This window comes from Podarcis vaucheri, assembly GCF_965113315.1.
Source record: "Podarcis vaucheri genome assembly, chromosome: 2".
Classification (NCBI taxonomy): Eukaryota; Metazoa; Chordata; class Lepidosauria; order Squamata; family Lacertidae; genus Podarcis; species Podarcis vaucheri.
Genome location: NC_138760.1, coordinates 72626520 through 72639694, shown reverse-complemented (window position 1 = coordinate 72639694; position 13175 = coordinate 72626520). Strand labels below are relative to the sequence as shown.

General features: G+C 42.9%; 1 protein-coding gene across 1 annotated transcript; it reads left to right on the top strand.

Moving 5' to 3' along the window:
* Positions 1-6996: 6996 nt before the first annotated feature.
* Positions 6997-10475, top strand: LOC309527097 (ovomucoid-like). Its single transcript, XM_082213618.1, has 4 exons — positions 6997-7239; positions 7820-7848; positions 8421-8530; positions 10264-10475. The coding sequence occupies exons 1-4, from the start codon at positions 7185-7187 to the stop codon at positions 10307-10309; spliced, it is 240 nt and encodes a 79-aa protein (XP_082069744.1). The 5' UTR covers positions 6997-7184; the 3' UTR covers positions 10310-10475.
* Positions 10476-13175: the final 2700 nt, after the last annotated feature.

The following is a 13175-nucleotide window of genomic DNA, read 5'->3' as shown; positions in this document are numbered from 1 at the left end:
TTTCTTGAAGCAAATTCAATGGCTGTTTTTCATGAATCTGGTTGTATTTCAGACGTTATTATCCCAGATGGGTCATAACTTCATTTGATTAATTAGGAATTGATTATATTGAGCTTCATGAAGAAAGGTGATTTGTAACCCCATCAAATCCACAACATGAATTAAGGAAAGGACTCGGGGAAATTATTCAAATAGGACACCTGAAAGCCACTGAAAATGAGGGGTCAGGGAATCATTGGATAGGCTACAGGCTCAGACCCTTTTCACCTCAAAACATATCATATAATCCAATTTTTCCCATGGTGATCACAGTCATTCCATCATTGGCTTCAGCTTTTCTGTTTGCATGCTGAACCTCCCAGTTCTAACCTTTTTATTTTTATTTTTTAAAGTAATATTTATTAGAATTTCAAGTAATACAAAAAACAAAAAGCAAAAAAGCAAAAAAAAAGAATTCATTCTTTACAGTCCCATTTTCAATAACTTTTTTCCGCAACTTCCCCTCACCTCCCCTTCTTGTATTCCAAGTCCAAATATTTATCCAACAAGTTCTTATCTCTAAATTCTTAACCTTAATTTGTTATTATGTTTATTTATATTAAATTTTTAACCTTAATTCATTACTATATTTAACTCAGTTTATATATCAACTTTTCACTTATATACCTCAATCATTTATAGAGAACTTTTTCTAAGGTCGACCCTATTTCCCTTCCACGGATTCCCCATTCTTATACTAATAGCAACACAAAATTAAACACCGAATAAAAAAGATCAAGCCCCCTTTGGATTTCCAAACCCCACCCTCCCTTCCCCGGTTTCGATCCCAAAACCATAGTCCATTAGTCCATCTATTATTAGCCTGGCAACCTCACGTCTGAGGCTCTTGAATCTCTCTCAGTCCCTTTCTGCCGGCTTCTTTGAAAGTCCCTTGTGTTTGACACCCAGTCTCGAAGGGGCACTCTCTCTATAATGTCCATATTCCTTCCGGCCAGGCCTCCTTGTTCAAAGGTGTAGCTCAAGTCCTGTTTCTTAAATCCAAATATCCCAAAAGCTCCAGCTTCCACCTTGGTCAAATTAATAGTCCCTAAATCTTCAGATCCCCCCAAAAGGAGATCTTTCCAAACCTCATTTCTAAGTCCAAACCAAGTTTTCCTCTTCCAATCCTTATTTTCTTTTATGTCCATCTTGACAGGCCTCCGGCTCTCATTTGCCTTCTGTAACATTTCAGCCCCTCCTTTCTGTTCCTCCTGTTCAGCATATATCTCTTCCTCCTCTTCAATCTCTAGTTTCTTTTCTTGTCCAGCTGCCTGGGTTTTGTACGTCAAGTCCTTTTCCAGTTCAATAGATATATTTGCTGTTGACTTCAAATTTGTAGCACTTTAGACAAAACATGACCTTGCTTGTACATCTTTCGCAGCTTTCCCATGAGAAAAACAACCTCATCCAGGTCAGCCAGTATTTTCCGACCTATTTCCATTCTTGTAATGTCCGTGAACCCCCTCTAGAGGGATTCTGGTTATTTAGTTTCACTTCCAGTCCAAAAATCGAATTAATTTGTTTCAGTCCTTCTTTATTTTCAACAACTTGTAACAATATAACCGGCTAAACCAAAGCTTTCTATTTTTTCTGACTTTGACAGCTAATTTGACAGCTGTCAAAATCTTCTGTATCTCCTTAGCAGGCTCCTCTCGTGGATCACTCCCGGTCCTGGGAGGGGTGGCACTTAATCAAAAAATAAACTCTTATCCTCCAGCACAGTAACTTATACTTATAAATCCGTGGAATTAATAACTTTTACCCAAAAAGGAAAAAAAAAAGACTCTTCTCTTGACCTTAGTTGTCAAATCCTTGCTTTAAAATGTTTACAGTGGGGGGGAGACGGACTTCCTCTTTGCACCTCCCCCGCTCGTGCCAAATCCACAAAAAGGGAAATTTTTTTAATTCAGTTTCCAGATTACTCACGGGTTGTTGTTCTTGATTTTCTCCAAATTGTTCTCCAAATTTTCAAAGGAAGAAGTCAGCGCTCTCCGGCGAATGGCATGCGGCTTCGCTCGGCAGGGGAAGCAGTAGACTCACAGCACCGCGCCGCTCCCCGTCCCCCATTCCGTAGCCTTTAAAAAGGCTCCTTCGCGGGTCGGGAGGGCGCTAACGGTGCCAGCCGAGTCACCAGGTCCACGGGCATCCGCGCCCGTGGTTTTTGAGGGTCCCCACGTCGCCGGCGCGGCAGAACCCGACCCCTGTCGAGCAGACTCCCTCCGGAGCTCGGAGGGAATCCACCATTCGGCGATGGCGCCAACCCGGAAGTCGGACAGTTCTAACCTTTTTAACACATGCAAGCAATATGAAACATTTTAGGCCTTAGTGTGTGTGGCACACATGGACCCTGCCCAAGCTGAACACTGCTTGTTAAATGTGTGTGCTTGGGCTTCACAATCTGCTTGTTTCTGAAGTCCCAGGTAACCCAGGTAAACAAGGAATTTGAATTAGCCACAGGTGGGCTTGCATGCATGACTGACAGACTGTTTTGGCAAGGTGGGCATAGGTGAAGAAGAAGATACAGGTTAACTCCAAAGGTGTCTGAAATTCACTGCTCTCCATTTTTAGGAGAACCACCAGCATTATTAGATCCTTAGAGATGTTGTTTCCAGTGACCTCTTTTTCACAGCCTGACTCCAGAAACCTCAGGCATAGCATGCCCCTCTCCCCATTGGCCAAGAAGCTGGGGGTGGGGAGAAGATATATTCTTTCTGCATTGCTGGCTTACTCACAAAGGTAGCATAGATAAATTAAATTTCTTCCTACGTAATAAGATGACAGGAATGATTTTTTCAATATTATTTTAAAGATTTCTCCACACAAAAATAAATGTGATCTATACTCTTCCTTGTCCCTGCAAATTTAGCTTCATTCCAAGGTGACTCTTGGAAGAACAAAGGTTTAACTGGTATTTGACAAATACATAATCTTATTTTATTTATACAGTTCATTAATGAACCATTTTGTAGACTTTGGCACCAGAGAGCTGGCATACGGACCGGTTGGTTCAGGTGTGTTTGCTTTGCGTGTTCCCATCATTGTATATGCTGTGTAATTCCCTTGTATTTCAGGCTCGGCTGCCTCTGTATCCTTAGAGCTACTGTGCTTTTCAATTGGAGGAAAACATGACAGCTTCCAGAATCAATCACCATGCAGCAAATTCTTTCCCACACACGTTCACAAACACACCCCTATGGTCAGCCACGTTTTCCCCCCAGCCTCCACCCATTTCCATAAAGTCAACACTTTCTTACCCTTCCACCTGCTCCTTCACATAAGAGCTTCTGCCAATATTGTCATGAGTTTGGAGTGTTAAGCTGGTTGCCAGACTCTTCGAATCCCTGAATCTAGCAAGTGTTAAAAACTAATCAAGCTAGCTATTAATGAGCCATTAAAAGGGATCAAGGGGTTTGGTGGGAAATGGGAGGTGGGTGGGGCCTCTCCCTCAACTCACAAATAGTGAGAAGGAGAAAAGCTGGGGTTGAGAGTTTTGGGGGGCTGTGAAACCAAGAAACCAAGCAGTTTTGCCATTACAGTGGATATAGAACTCTCGCCAACAAATTCGTTTTGAAACAAAACGAAAACAAAAAACAACCCCCTGGACTTCTTGCAGTATAGAAAATGATGAAAAACACGTGGGAAAGTGAAATAACCAGTGCATTTTTTCTAGAAATGTAGTTAATTAAGAGTGCTGGGAACTGTATCTCTTTGAGGGATTAACTATGCTTTCCCAGGATTCCTTGGGGGAAGCCATGTGCTTTAACTGTATGGTACCATAGGAGCCAACTCCTAGGGCCCGATAAAATATTGGAGGGGCCAGGGCCCCACCAAAGTTAATGGGCATTGCCATTCAAATGGTTTCTGTGCACTGCATCATGTGACTGATTATGCGGGTCAGCGCTTACTCCCCCCCCCCAATATTTCATTCAAGTTGGCACCCCTGTATGGTGCGGATGCGACTTGTGCAGGATGAACGCTCAGCAAAAAAAAGTCATCTGGAAGTAACCTATCAATTGTTGTTTTTCTTGAGAAACTGTTACAAGAAGTCTAGCCATTGTACGGGCCAGCCATTTGCTAACAAGCTGAGCACATCTGCTGTGTTAATAAGAATCTCCTGGGGCAGTGCATATGTGGACACTTTTTTAAAACACCTACCTCAAAATCTGAAGGTTTCCTAAGCCAATAGTAACATGAGGGAGAAGATTTGGTGTGCAAAACAAACCAATGCATATATGCGTGTGTGCATGCATGTGACTAAAGTGTTTGAAACACTTGTGGTCAGTGGAGTACTCACAAGGATTCATCTGGAACCCAAATTCTCAACCTGATCAAGGCAAAAACACTGGGCTTTAGGCAGGATTCATCCAAGGGCTTGTGCTTGCAGAATGAGGCCTCCCGCACCCTCTGCACCTGTGAAACCTGCCAGGGAGTAGGTTGGCGGGGGGGTTGCAAAGTGTGCAGGGGGAAAGAGGAGGGATCATTTTGTCTGTTAGGTTCACTAACAGGAAAACTTAAGAATACACACACACCTTGATCCAGCAACAGCACCCGCCATCTTTAAGATTTGCCCTCCAGATGAAGCTTCTTTGTGCGAAAGAAAGAAAGAAAGAAAGAAGACAAGCAGGTGTGATCTTGCACATCTGGGATCCCATATGCAACACCATCTGATTGACCAAAGTTTCAGAAGCTATGCATACATTTGCCATGTGCATCTTTTGCCGAGAATGTTGCAGCTCATGGTGCAATGATGACATTGCTGTTGCAAGTCACAAGAAAAGAGGTACAAACAAAACAGTTTCACAAATGATGAGACCCTTTTGACCACAGGGCAATACGAAAGAACAGCTTTCCCAACATCTTAGTACGGGGGGGGGGGGGAGGAAGAGCCTTATTGGTTCAGCATGTAAGATATAAAATAGATATGTAAAGGTTGTCCTAGGAAGCAATCCAAGCACATTATATACATCAAACACACTTATTCTATCCAATAGTTTTGAAACCACAGGTGTGAAAAGCAAGCACCAAGAAAGCAAGATCTGATTGACAGGAGAAAACAAACAATGGATGTGTGGCAGGGGCATATTGGATTTACGTTGTTTGAGGCAATTTGCTTCTGAATACAAGTTACTGGGGGAAAAGCAATTGCTGTTGCCCTCAGGTTCTGCTTACAGGCTTCCATAGGCATCTGTAGGCACACTGTGAGAACAGGATGCTGGGACAGATAGGCCACAGGGACCATCCAACAGGCCTATTCTTATGTTCCTAATAAACCATATTTATTATGATGAAAGTATTGCCCCAGCATATTCTCCTCATTTTCCCTTGGAGATTCTATCTGAAGTTGCATATTCATTCTATTGAGAGCACAGTGGTATGCAAAGATCTTGCAAAACAACTGATACATTTCAAAAGAAGGAAAATGCAACCAGCATGCTCCAGAAATACAGATCAGATGAGTCTTTTTTACAGTTGTAAGGCAGTCTGGAAACATGAATTCTGCCTCATCTCCTTCCCAACCATCCCAGCACCTCTCTCCATCCCACATGCCTTTGCTTATCAGCCACCCATGAATAGTCCACACCAACATGGCATCTCCATCCAGCATACTAGCAGTGGTGTTGCAACGGGGGGCGGTGTTAGTTTCTGTTTGCCACTGAGCAGCTGCTTAGAGTCACAGGACTCTGTTTGCATTCCAGAGACCTTCCAGACTGTTGGAAGTCTCATGGGAGAAGGGAGACGGATGTGACGTACTGGTTTCTCTGTTTCCTTTGTTCCTTTGTTTCAGTTGCTCTCTGCTTTCATAGAGAGAGGATATATTTCTTTGCTGTCTGCGTAGTAAGAAATAAAGCATAGCGATGTAGCCATAAATCTCATCACTTCCGCGTGCTGCTTTGATTCTCTGCGGAATCGGAATGTGCCTGGAAGCCTCATCAAAGGCTCAGGCCATTAATTATTCATTGGAGGTGATTTCGAAGGCTCGGCCAGAAGATGAGCTTTATCAGCTTGGCCGAGTGGAGATTCTGACAGGTGGCTCGCCCTGGGTTCCACGTCCGGGAGGGTGACAAGAAGGCCCCCTACAAGGTGCTTGCCCTGCCACCCCAGCCCAGGCAGGGTGGTGCAAGCAGCCATCACACCGCCTCAGCTGCATGTGTACGGGCCAGCCGCAAACTGCTATGTACAGGGCATGTGCAGTGTCACTACGTACAGCACGTGCGTCATACGTAGTGACATCGCACATGTGCCCAATGTAGCGACACCCCGCCCTGGGTGTCACAACGCCTTCGTTCGCCCCTGCATACTAGCAGCTCTCTAGTCAATTTCCCTCTAGGTTTGTGTTTGTTTTAGATTATACCTCTTGACAGGGCTCTTCTTCTCAAAACCCTCTCCAGTTTTGAACAGTATAAATGGTATGTCCAGAGCCTGTAAATGTTGAGGTGTGTGCATATGAGCCCATGGGCAGAAGTACATGGTAGCTGGAAGTTGGGCCTGTGGGCATGATCTCAATAGTTCCTCCATGCCTCCTTTTTTGATCCCATTTCAGCATCTACACACAGCTACTTCATTTGTGGCATTGAAAATAAACACTTCTCAAGGAACCAAGTACCAAGTATCCAGCTCACTTTTTAAAGTGGAACAGTTGTGTGTGTTTTTTAATTAAAAAGAGTTCCAAAAAAACAAAAAGCAGAGTTGTTGATTGGCATGAAGAATGGGGCTCTATTTACTTGTGAAGCAGTGAAATTATATCATTCATCTCTGGAAACCAAAGCAATGGATTGTTATAAAGTGAACTAAGCATGTTATTGTATTTTAGCTCATTTTTATTCAATTTCTTTCTGTGTTTAATATTTTATCTTTGCTATGTCTTATGGTCTAGAAAATAAACTACCAAGCTGGTTACCAAATGTCTCTTGCATAATCCTGGGTTGCGCACTGAAAGGAAAGTATGAAAGTTGGTACAGGACACCACAGTCCTTTGTAATAATACATTTCCAAATGTAAAAAATTCTTGAAACTGGGAGATTTCATCATCAAGGCCACTGAGACTTCTTTATATGCACGGGAGAGAGGTTAGATCTGACATGAGAAGCCTCTGCTGCTTGGAAGAGAACTAAGAGGTCAACAGATCCAAACCCACCAACACAACCATGAAGCCAGGCAGCTTTTTCCTCCTCACTTTGATGGTCTTCTTTTTGTACTCAGGTGAGTCATATTTCATATTGTAAAGGTTCCCCTTCTGGAGAGATTTGCATTTTGAGGCTCCCATTATATGTTCCATCTCAGAAAGAAACATAATGATGCATGGTTGTTTTTGAGGTTGGGAGCCAATGTAGGTCTTTCAAGACCAGTGTTATGTGGTCTCGATGGTGGCTCCCATTCACCAGTCTAGCTGCCGCATTCTGGATTAGTTGTAGTTTCCGGGTCACCTTCAAAGGTAGCCCCACATAGAGCACATTGCAGTAGTCCAAGCGAGAGATAACCAGAGCATGCACCACTTTGGCGAGACAGTCCACGGGCAGGTAGGGTCTCAACCTGCGTACCAGATGGAGCTAGTAGACCGCTGCCCTGGACTCAGAATTGATTTCAGGAAAGGTGCCTGAAATCCCTAAACATACAAATCCCTAAGTCATACAAACAAATAATAAATACCGTATTTCCCCCTCTATAACACGCATATTTTTTCTCCTAAAAAGTAAGGGGAAATGTCTATGCGTGTTATTGAGCGAATGTGTAAATATGGATTGACTTTATAATGTTCATGTTCTTGGTGTTTTGGTTCTAGGTGCTGCCACTGAAGCAATAAATGAACGAGTGAGTGCTAGTTATCTATTTTTATGCTATTTCTCTTTAGTTATTTAGAGTTAAGCTTTGTGATACTGCAGTCCTCATGGATTTTTATTTTATTTTGATAAAGAGTTAAAAAATACAGGTAATGCGCACACATAACACAAAGCAATCACTAAAAGAATAAAGACACATTGCATTGGTCACAGCTTTTAAAACAAAGGAAGTGTTTAAGCGACTTGTGTTCTACTCTGTTATAATTTTTACAGGTGGAGCTCAAGGCAGTTAACAAATAATTGAATAATAATTGGAGTTAAAGTCTATTAGCTAAAACAGGCTTCCTCAGCCTCGGCCCTCCAGATGTTTAGAGACTACAATTCCCATCATCCCTGACCACTGGTCCTGCTAGCTAGGGATCATGTGAGTTGTAGGCCAAAAACATCTGGAGGGCCAAGGTTGAGGAAGTCTGAGCTAAAACATGAAATAAGATGCAAAGAAACTTACAAATGTCACATTGGTCACTATGGAATTCCCCTTGCAGTCTAAATGTCAAGGAGAGAATAATTCAACAGTGTCATTTACCGGTACTTTTTCTGCAGGAATATTGCCGTGGGTATCCCAAAGGAGCATGCACCAAGGAGTTTAATCCCCACTGTGGCTCTGATGGCATCACCTATGACAACAAGTGTCTTTTCTGCAATGCATATATGTGAGTATACATTTCACTTATAAAGTACAAATTGAAAAGAGTGAGCAGAGCTACTTTGTAGGCAGCTCAAAATTTGTAAAATATTTGAAGGAAATGCTACAATTAATAAATCCCTGGTGTGGCAATAATACAGTGGTGCCTCGCAAGACGAAATTAATTCGTTCTGCGAATTTTTTCGTCTAGTGAATTTTTCATCTTGCGAAGCACGGTTTCCCATAGGAATGCATTGAAAATCAATTAATGCGTTCCTATGGTCAAAAAAACTTCAAACAAAGCCAAATTTGGTACAACAAGAGTTTATTAAGTGCTCTTTAAAGTCACACATACTGTAAAGAGCATTTCAAAATTCAAACCCAGATTTTTTTTAAAAAAACAGCAGAGTGGCCCAATGGTCACAGAAAATCATAAAAATGCAGGGGGGAAAACCCCACAAGCTTCCAGATTCTTGCAAACCCCTCCCCAACTGTTCCCCCAGCCATCCAGCACACAGAAATTCAAATCCAGATTTTTTTTAAAAAAAAAACAGCAGAGTTGCCCAATGGTCACAGAAAATCATAAAAATGCAGAAAAAAACCCACAAGCTTCCAGATTCTTGCAAACCCCTCCCCAACTGTTCCCCCAGCCACCCAGCACACAGAAATTCAAATCCAGAATTTTTTTTAAAAAAACAGCAGAGTGGCCCAATGGTCACAGAAAATCATAAAAATGCAGAAAAAAAACACAAGCTTCCAGATTCTTGCAAACCCCTTCCCAACACCAAGTCCTTGAATTCCAAACACCCCAACCCAAAATCCAAAAACCCCCAAAAAAGTTTTAAGAGCTTAACTTACCAAATGGCTGCAAAATAAGTTTTGGAAAAGCTTCAAAAATCACCAAAGTCTTTAAAAACCTCAAAAAAGGCTACTATGTACACTGCGTTCTATGAGTTGCTCCTCGAAGTCAAGTCGCAACTGTATTAACGGTGTTAAGAAAAAGGAAACAAACTTGCAAGACGTTTTCGTCTTGCAAAGCAAGCCCACAGGGAAATTCGTCTTGCGAAGCAGCTAAAAAACGGAAAACCCTTTCGTCTAGCGAGTTTTCCGTCTTGCGAGGCATTTGTCTTGTGGGGCACCACTGTACAGTTATTGCAAAGGTAATAATGACCTAATAAAGGTGTTGCCCTAATTGTGGATTTTGGAAGTGTCAACTCAATTGGGGGGGGGGAAATGACATAAAATGACATTTTTAAAAGGAGAATATTTCACAAAGTGGTTTTGCAGCAAATATATACAGCAATAATTAACTTGCCTTATTTAGCTATCATGGTGCCAGGTGGGGGTGGTATTTCAGGTTAGTTCACATTTTAATGCAAAATTACCTAATTTACATTTCACAAACCAATACGCAAACGGAAACAAAGCTATCCTTTAAAATTCACGTCTGTAAATTTTGTGATGCAGGTTTCCAGCTTAAGAAAACTGCAAAAATGTGTAAATTGGGAAAACAATACAAAGTTTTGAGGGGGCAGGAGTTTGCACAAAAATGCTCTCAATTTTTATGAATGTCGCAGATTGATTCAGTAACATGAGGCACTTGATTTAAGACTTCAGAAATAAGAAAATGAGAGAAACCCAAACTGACATATTGATCCATCTCTACTCATCATTGTATTATTTCTGTTTATGGAGTAATGATGAAGCATGCATCTTTTGGATTATCTCACTGAGTTCCTGGTTTTGTCTTTCCTTCATCAGCGCAAATGGAAGAGTACTGAGACTGAAGCACCTTGGAAAATGCTAAAGACTAAGGAACATCTATTGAGGGAAATGTCCCTTTCTCTTCATGCCGCACTCATACCATCACCACAAAGAAATATATTCTTCCTTCTGCTTATACTTTGCATTGCCAGCTAGTGAATATCTTGCAAGATCTTAATTTGATTAATCAGTAAATAAGCTAAGCAGCATTATAAGTCTTGCATTGTTCCCTTGGGACAAACATCTCTCAGTATATTTATTTATTTATGTTCTGTTTGTTTAGCCTATTATCTATTTTTTTTAACAAAAAAAATTAGCCCCCCCACTTTTCAGCACCATGCAGAAAGGTAATATATTTATGGAATTTCGGGGACAATATAATATTTGGAAGTTTGTTAATAATTACACACACAAAGAGTAAAGCTAAATGCTCAGCTGAATTTACTCAACATGAACTATAACACTTCAGAGTGTTAGATTGCCTGTTGATATTATTTATGCTTATGCAAGCATGCATGCATGCACATGCGCGCGTGCGCGCGCGCGCACACACACACACACACACACACACACACACACACTACCTCCCTGCTGGTAGAAAGCCAGCTCATTAGGGAGACATCTAGGGTAGACCCCTTCTCCCTAGTATTCATTGACCACCAATTCATTAGGGCGAATGGTGCCAACTTTAGCCTCCTTTCCCCTGTCTGGCTTCTTATTTACAACCATCCAGCAGATGGTTCCACTTGTGATTGGCTCCAGATCCATCAATTGTTGCTTTCCCTGTTTTCTGCCCCATCAGTTCCAATGGGAACCAGTTCCCACTGCTGGCATGCTGCTACACACCTATGAGCAAGAAGCATTCTTCATGGGAAGACACTGATGCTGATAGGCTTCCCCCTTTGAATGGGGGTTGGACTCAATCACATATAAAGTTGGGACAGTAGTGTGTGCTCTTCTACCCTGTTCTGATTGGTGGATAACCCTCCAGGTGGACCTCACCCTGAGTCAACTTGGAACTGGGAGGGGTGAGAGTAAATGTGTCCCCCTGAGCTACTTGCAGGAACAACATTTTTAGAACAGTCTTTCCATGTGCACCAGGGGGACTATCCATCTTTTATTGCTAATATTACTGCCTATCATTGTGTAGCCAAAATGGCAGCACACATATGCAACCAGCAGATTTGGGGGCATCCTGAGTTTTTCGGATGTACAGAACATCTGAGGTGAAGGGGAACCCGCTAAGGTGAAGACAAATGGCCTAAGCATCCCAGTGAGCAATGGACGCTGGTCTATTTGGGAAAGCAGGGCACGGCCTCACCAACCTCAGTCTGCACTCACAGCCCCCACCTTCCCACCTTCTTACTTACAGTCAGCCCAGGGTTGTTGTTATTATTATTATTTATTCAACTTATGTTGTTGTTGTACAGTGCTCTATATCTGGAGGTCTCAGGGTGGTTCACAACAAGACCACAACATATAAAATCAAACCAAAAGCAATAACCCAATTAACCCCCCCCAAAGAAAACCCCACCACAGTCTGAAAGGGTGTTGGATGTCAATAAGTTCAAACAAAGGCCTGGTTAAAAAGGAAAATTTTTGCCTGGCGCCTAAAGGTGTCTAAATGAAGGGGCCAGGCGAACTTCCCTGGAGAGAGCATTCCATGGACGGGGAGCCACCGCAGAGAAGACAGCTGCTCAAGCCGCCATGAGCCTCCGCGGGGTGACTTCTTGTCACCCCTGCAGGCACGGAACCGGGGTGTACCGCCCTCACCCCCACCCTGTTGCGACGCCACTGGTCTGAAATGCACACACTTCAGCTTAACTACAGGTTACTTTTCAAATCAGGTGGAAGCCTATTTCAAGAGAAAGAGCCTTATGTCTCAAGATATTACAGGATACATATGGATTGGACTAATGTCATGCATACTCAGCTTCACACACCAGTTATGAAGAATACTAAAAAGGTAAAGGTACCCCTGCCCGTACGGGCCAGTCTTGCCAGACTCTAGGGTTGTGCGCCCATCTCACTCAAGAGGCCGGGGGCCAGCACTGTCCAAAGACACTTCCGGGTCACGTGGCCAGCGTGACATCGCTGCTCTGGCGAGCCAGAGCCGCACACGGAAACGCCGTTTACCTGCCCGCTTGTAAGCGGTCCCTATTTATCTACTTGCACCCGGGGGTGCTTTCGAGCTGCTAGGTTGGCAGGCGCTGGGACCGAACGACGGGAGCGCACCCCTCCGCAGGGATTCGACCTTTCGATAGGCAAGCCCTAGGCGCTGAGGCTTTTACCCACAGCGCCACCTGCGTCCCCTATGAAGAATACTAGAGCCATACTAAATAGTAATGTGTACACAGCCTCAATTTCCTGGACAGAGAGAGACTTTCTGAGGTCTCTCTAAGAGCTGTATGGAATTGGGAATATAGAACTTCCTGTTACGTTGGTCTCAAGTTTTCCAGGCCAAATTGCCCACCCCAGTGCTCTGTCTACCTCAAGCTACGCCTCATCCTACTATCCCAAATACATCACCTTCTTGTTTCTCTGAAGAAACAGTCTCCAAAAAAGTATTTGTTCTATGTCTGTTGTCCACGTTTGTTGTTCACATTTGCCTGGCAGTAACTCCTGAATTATTGTTCTCAACATCCATGGCCGTGTGTTATCATTTTCTCTCCCTCTCTGCTTTCCCCCACTTGCTCAAATCTCCTGACATGTATGCTACTGTGAGTGACACTTTCTCGGAAAGAATAGAATATTACACTGGACAAAAATGCTTTTCTTCCTGAGGTTAAAGCCCTAAACCCTACACAGACCCTCAAATATACATGAGCCGGGTATTGAAAGAGAGAAAAAAGCAATACATTCCATGGCGCAAAACGAGACATTATAGGAGAGATCAGAACAATACATCG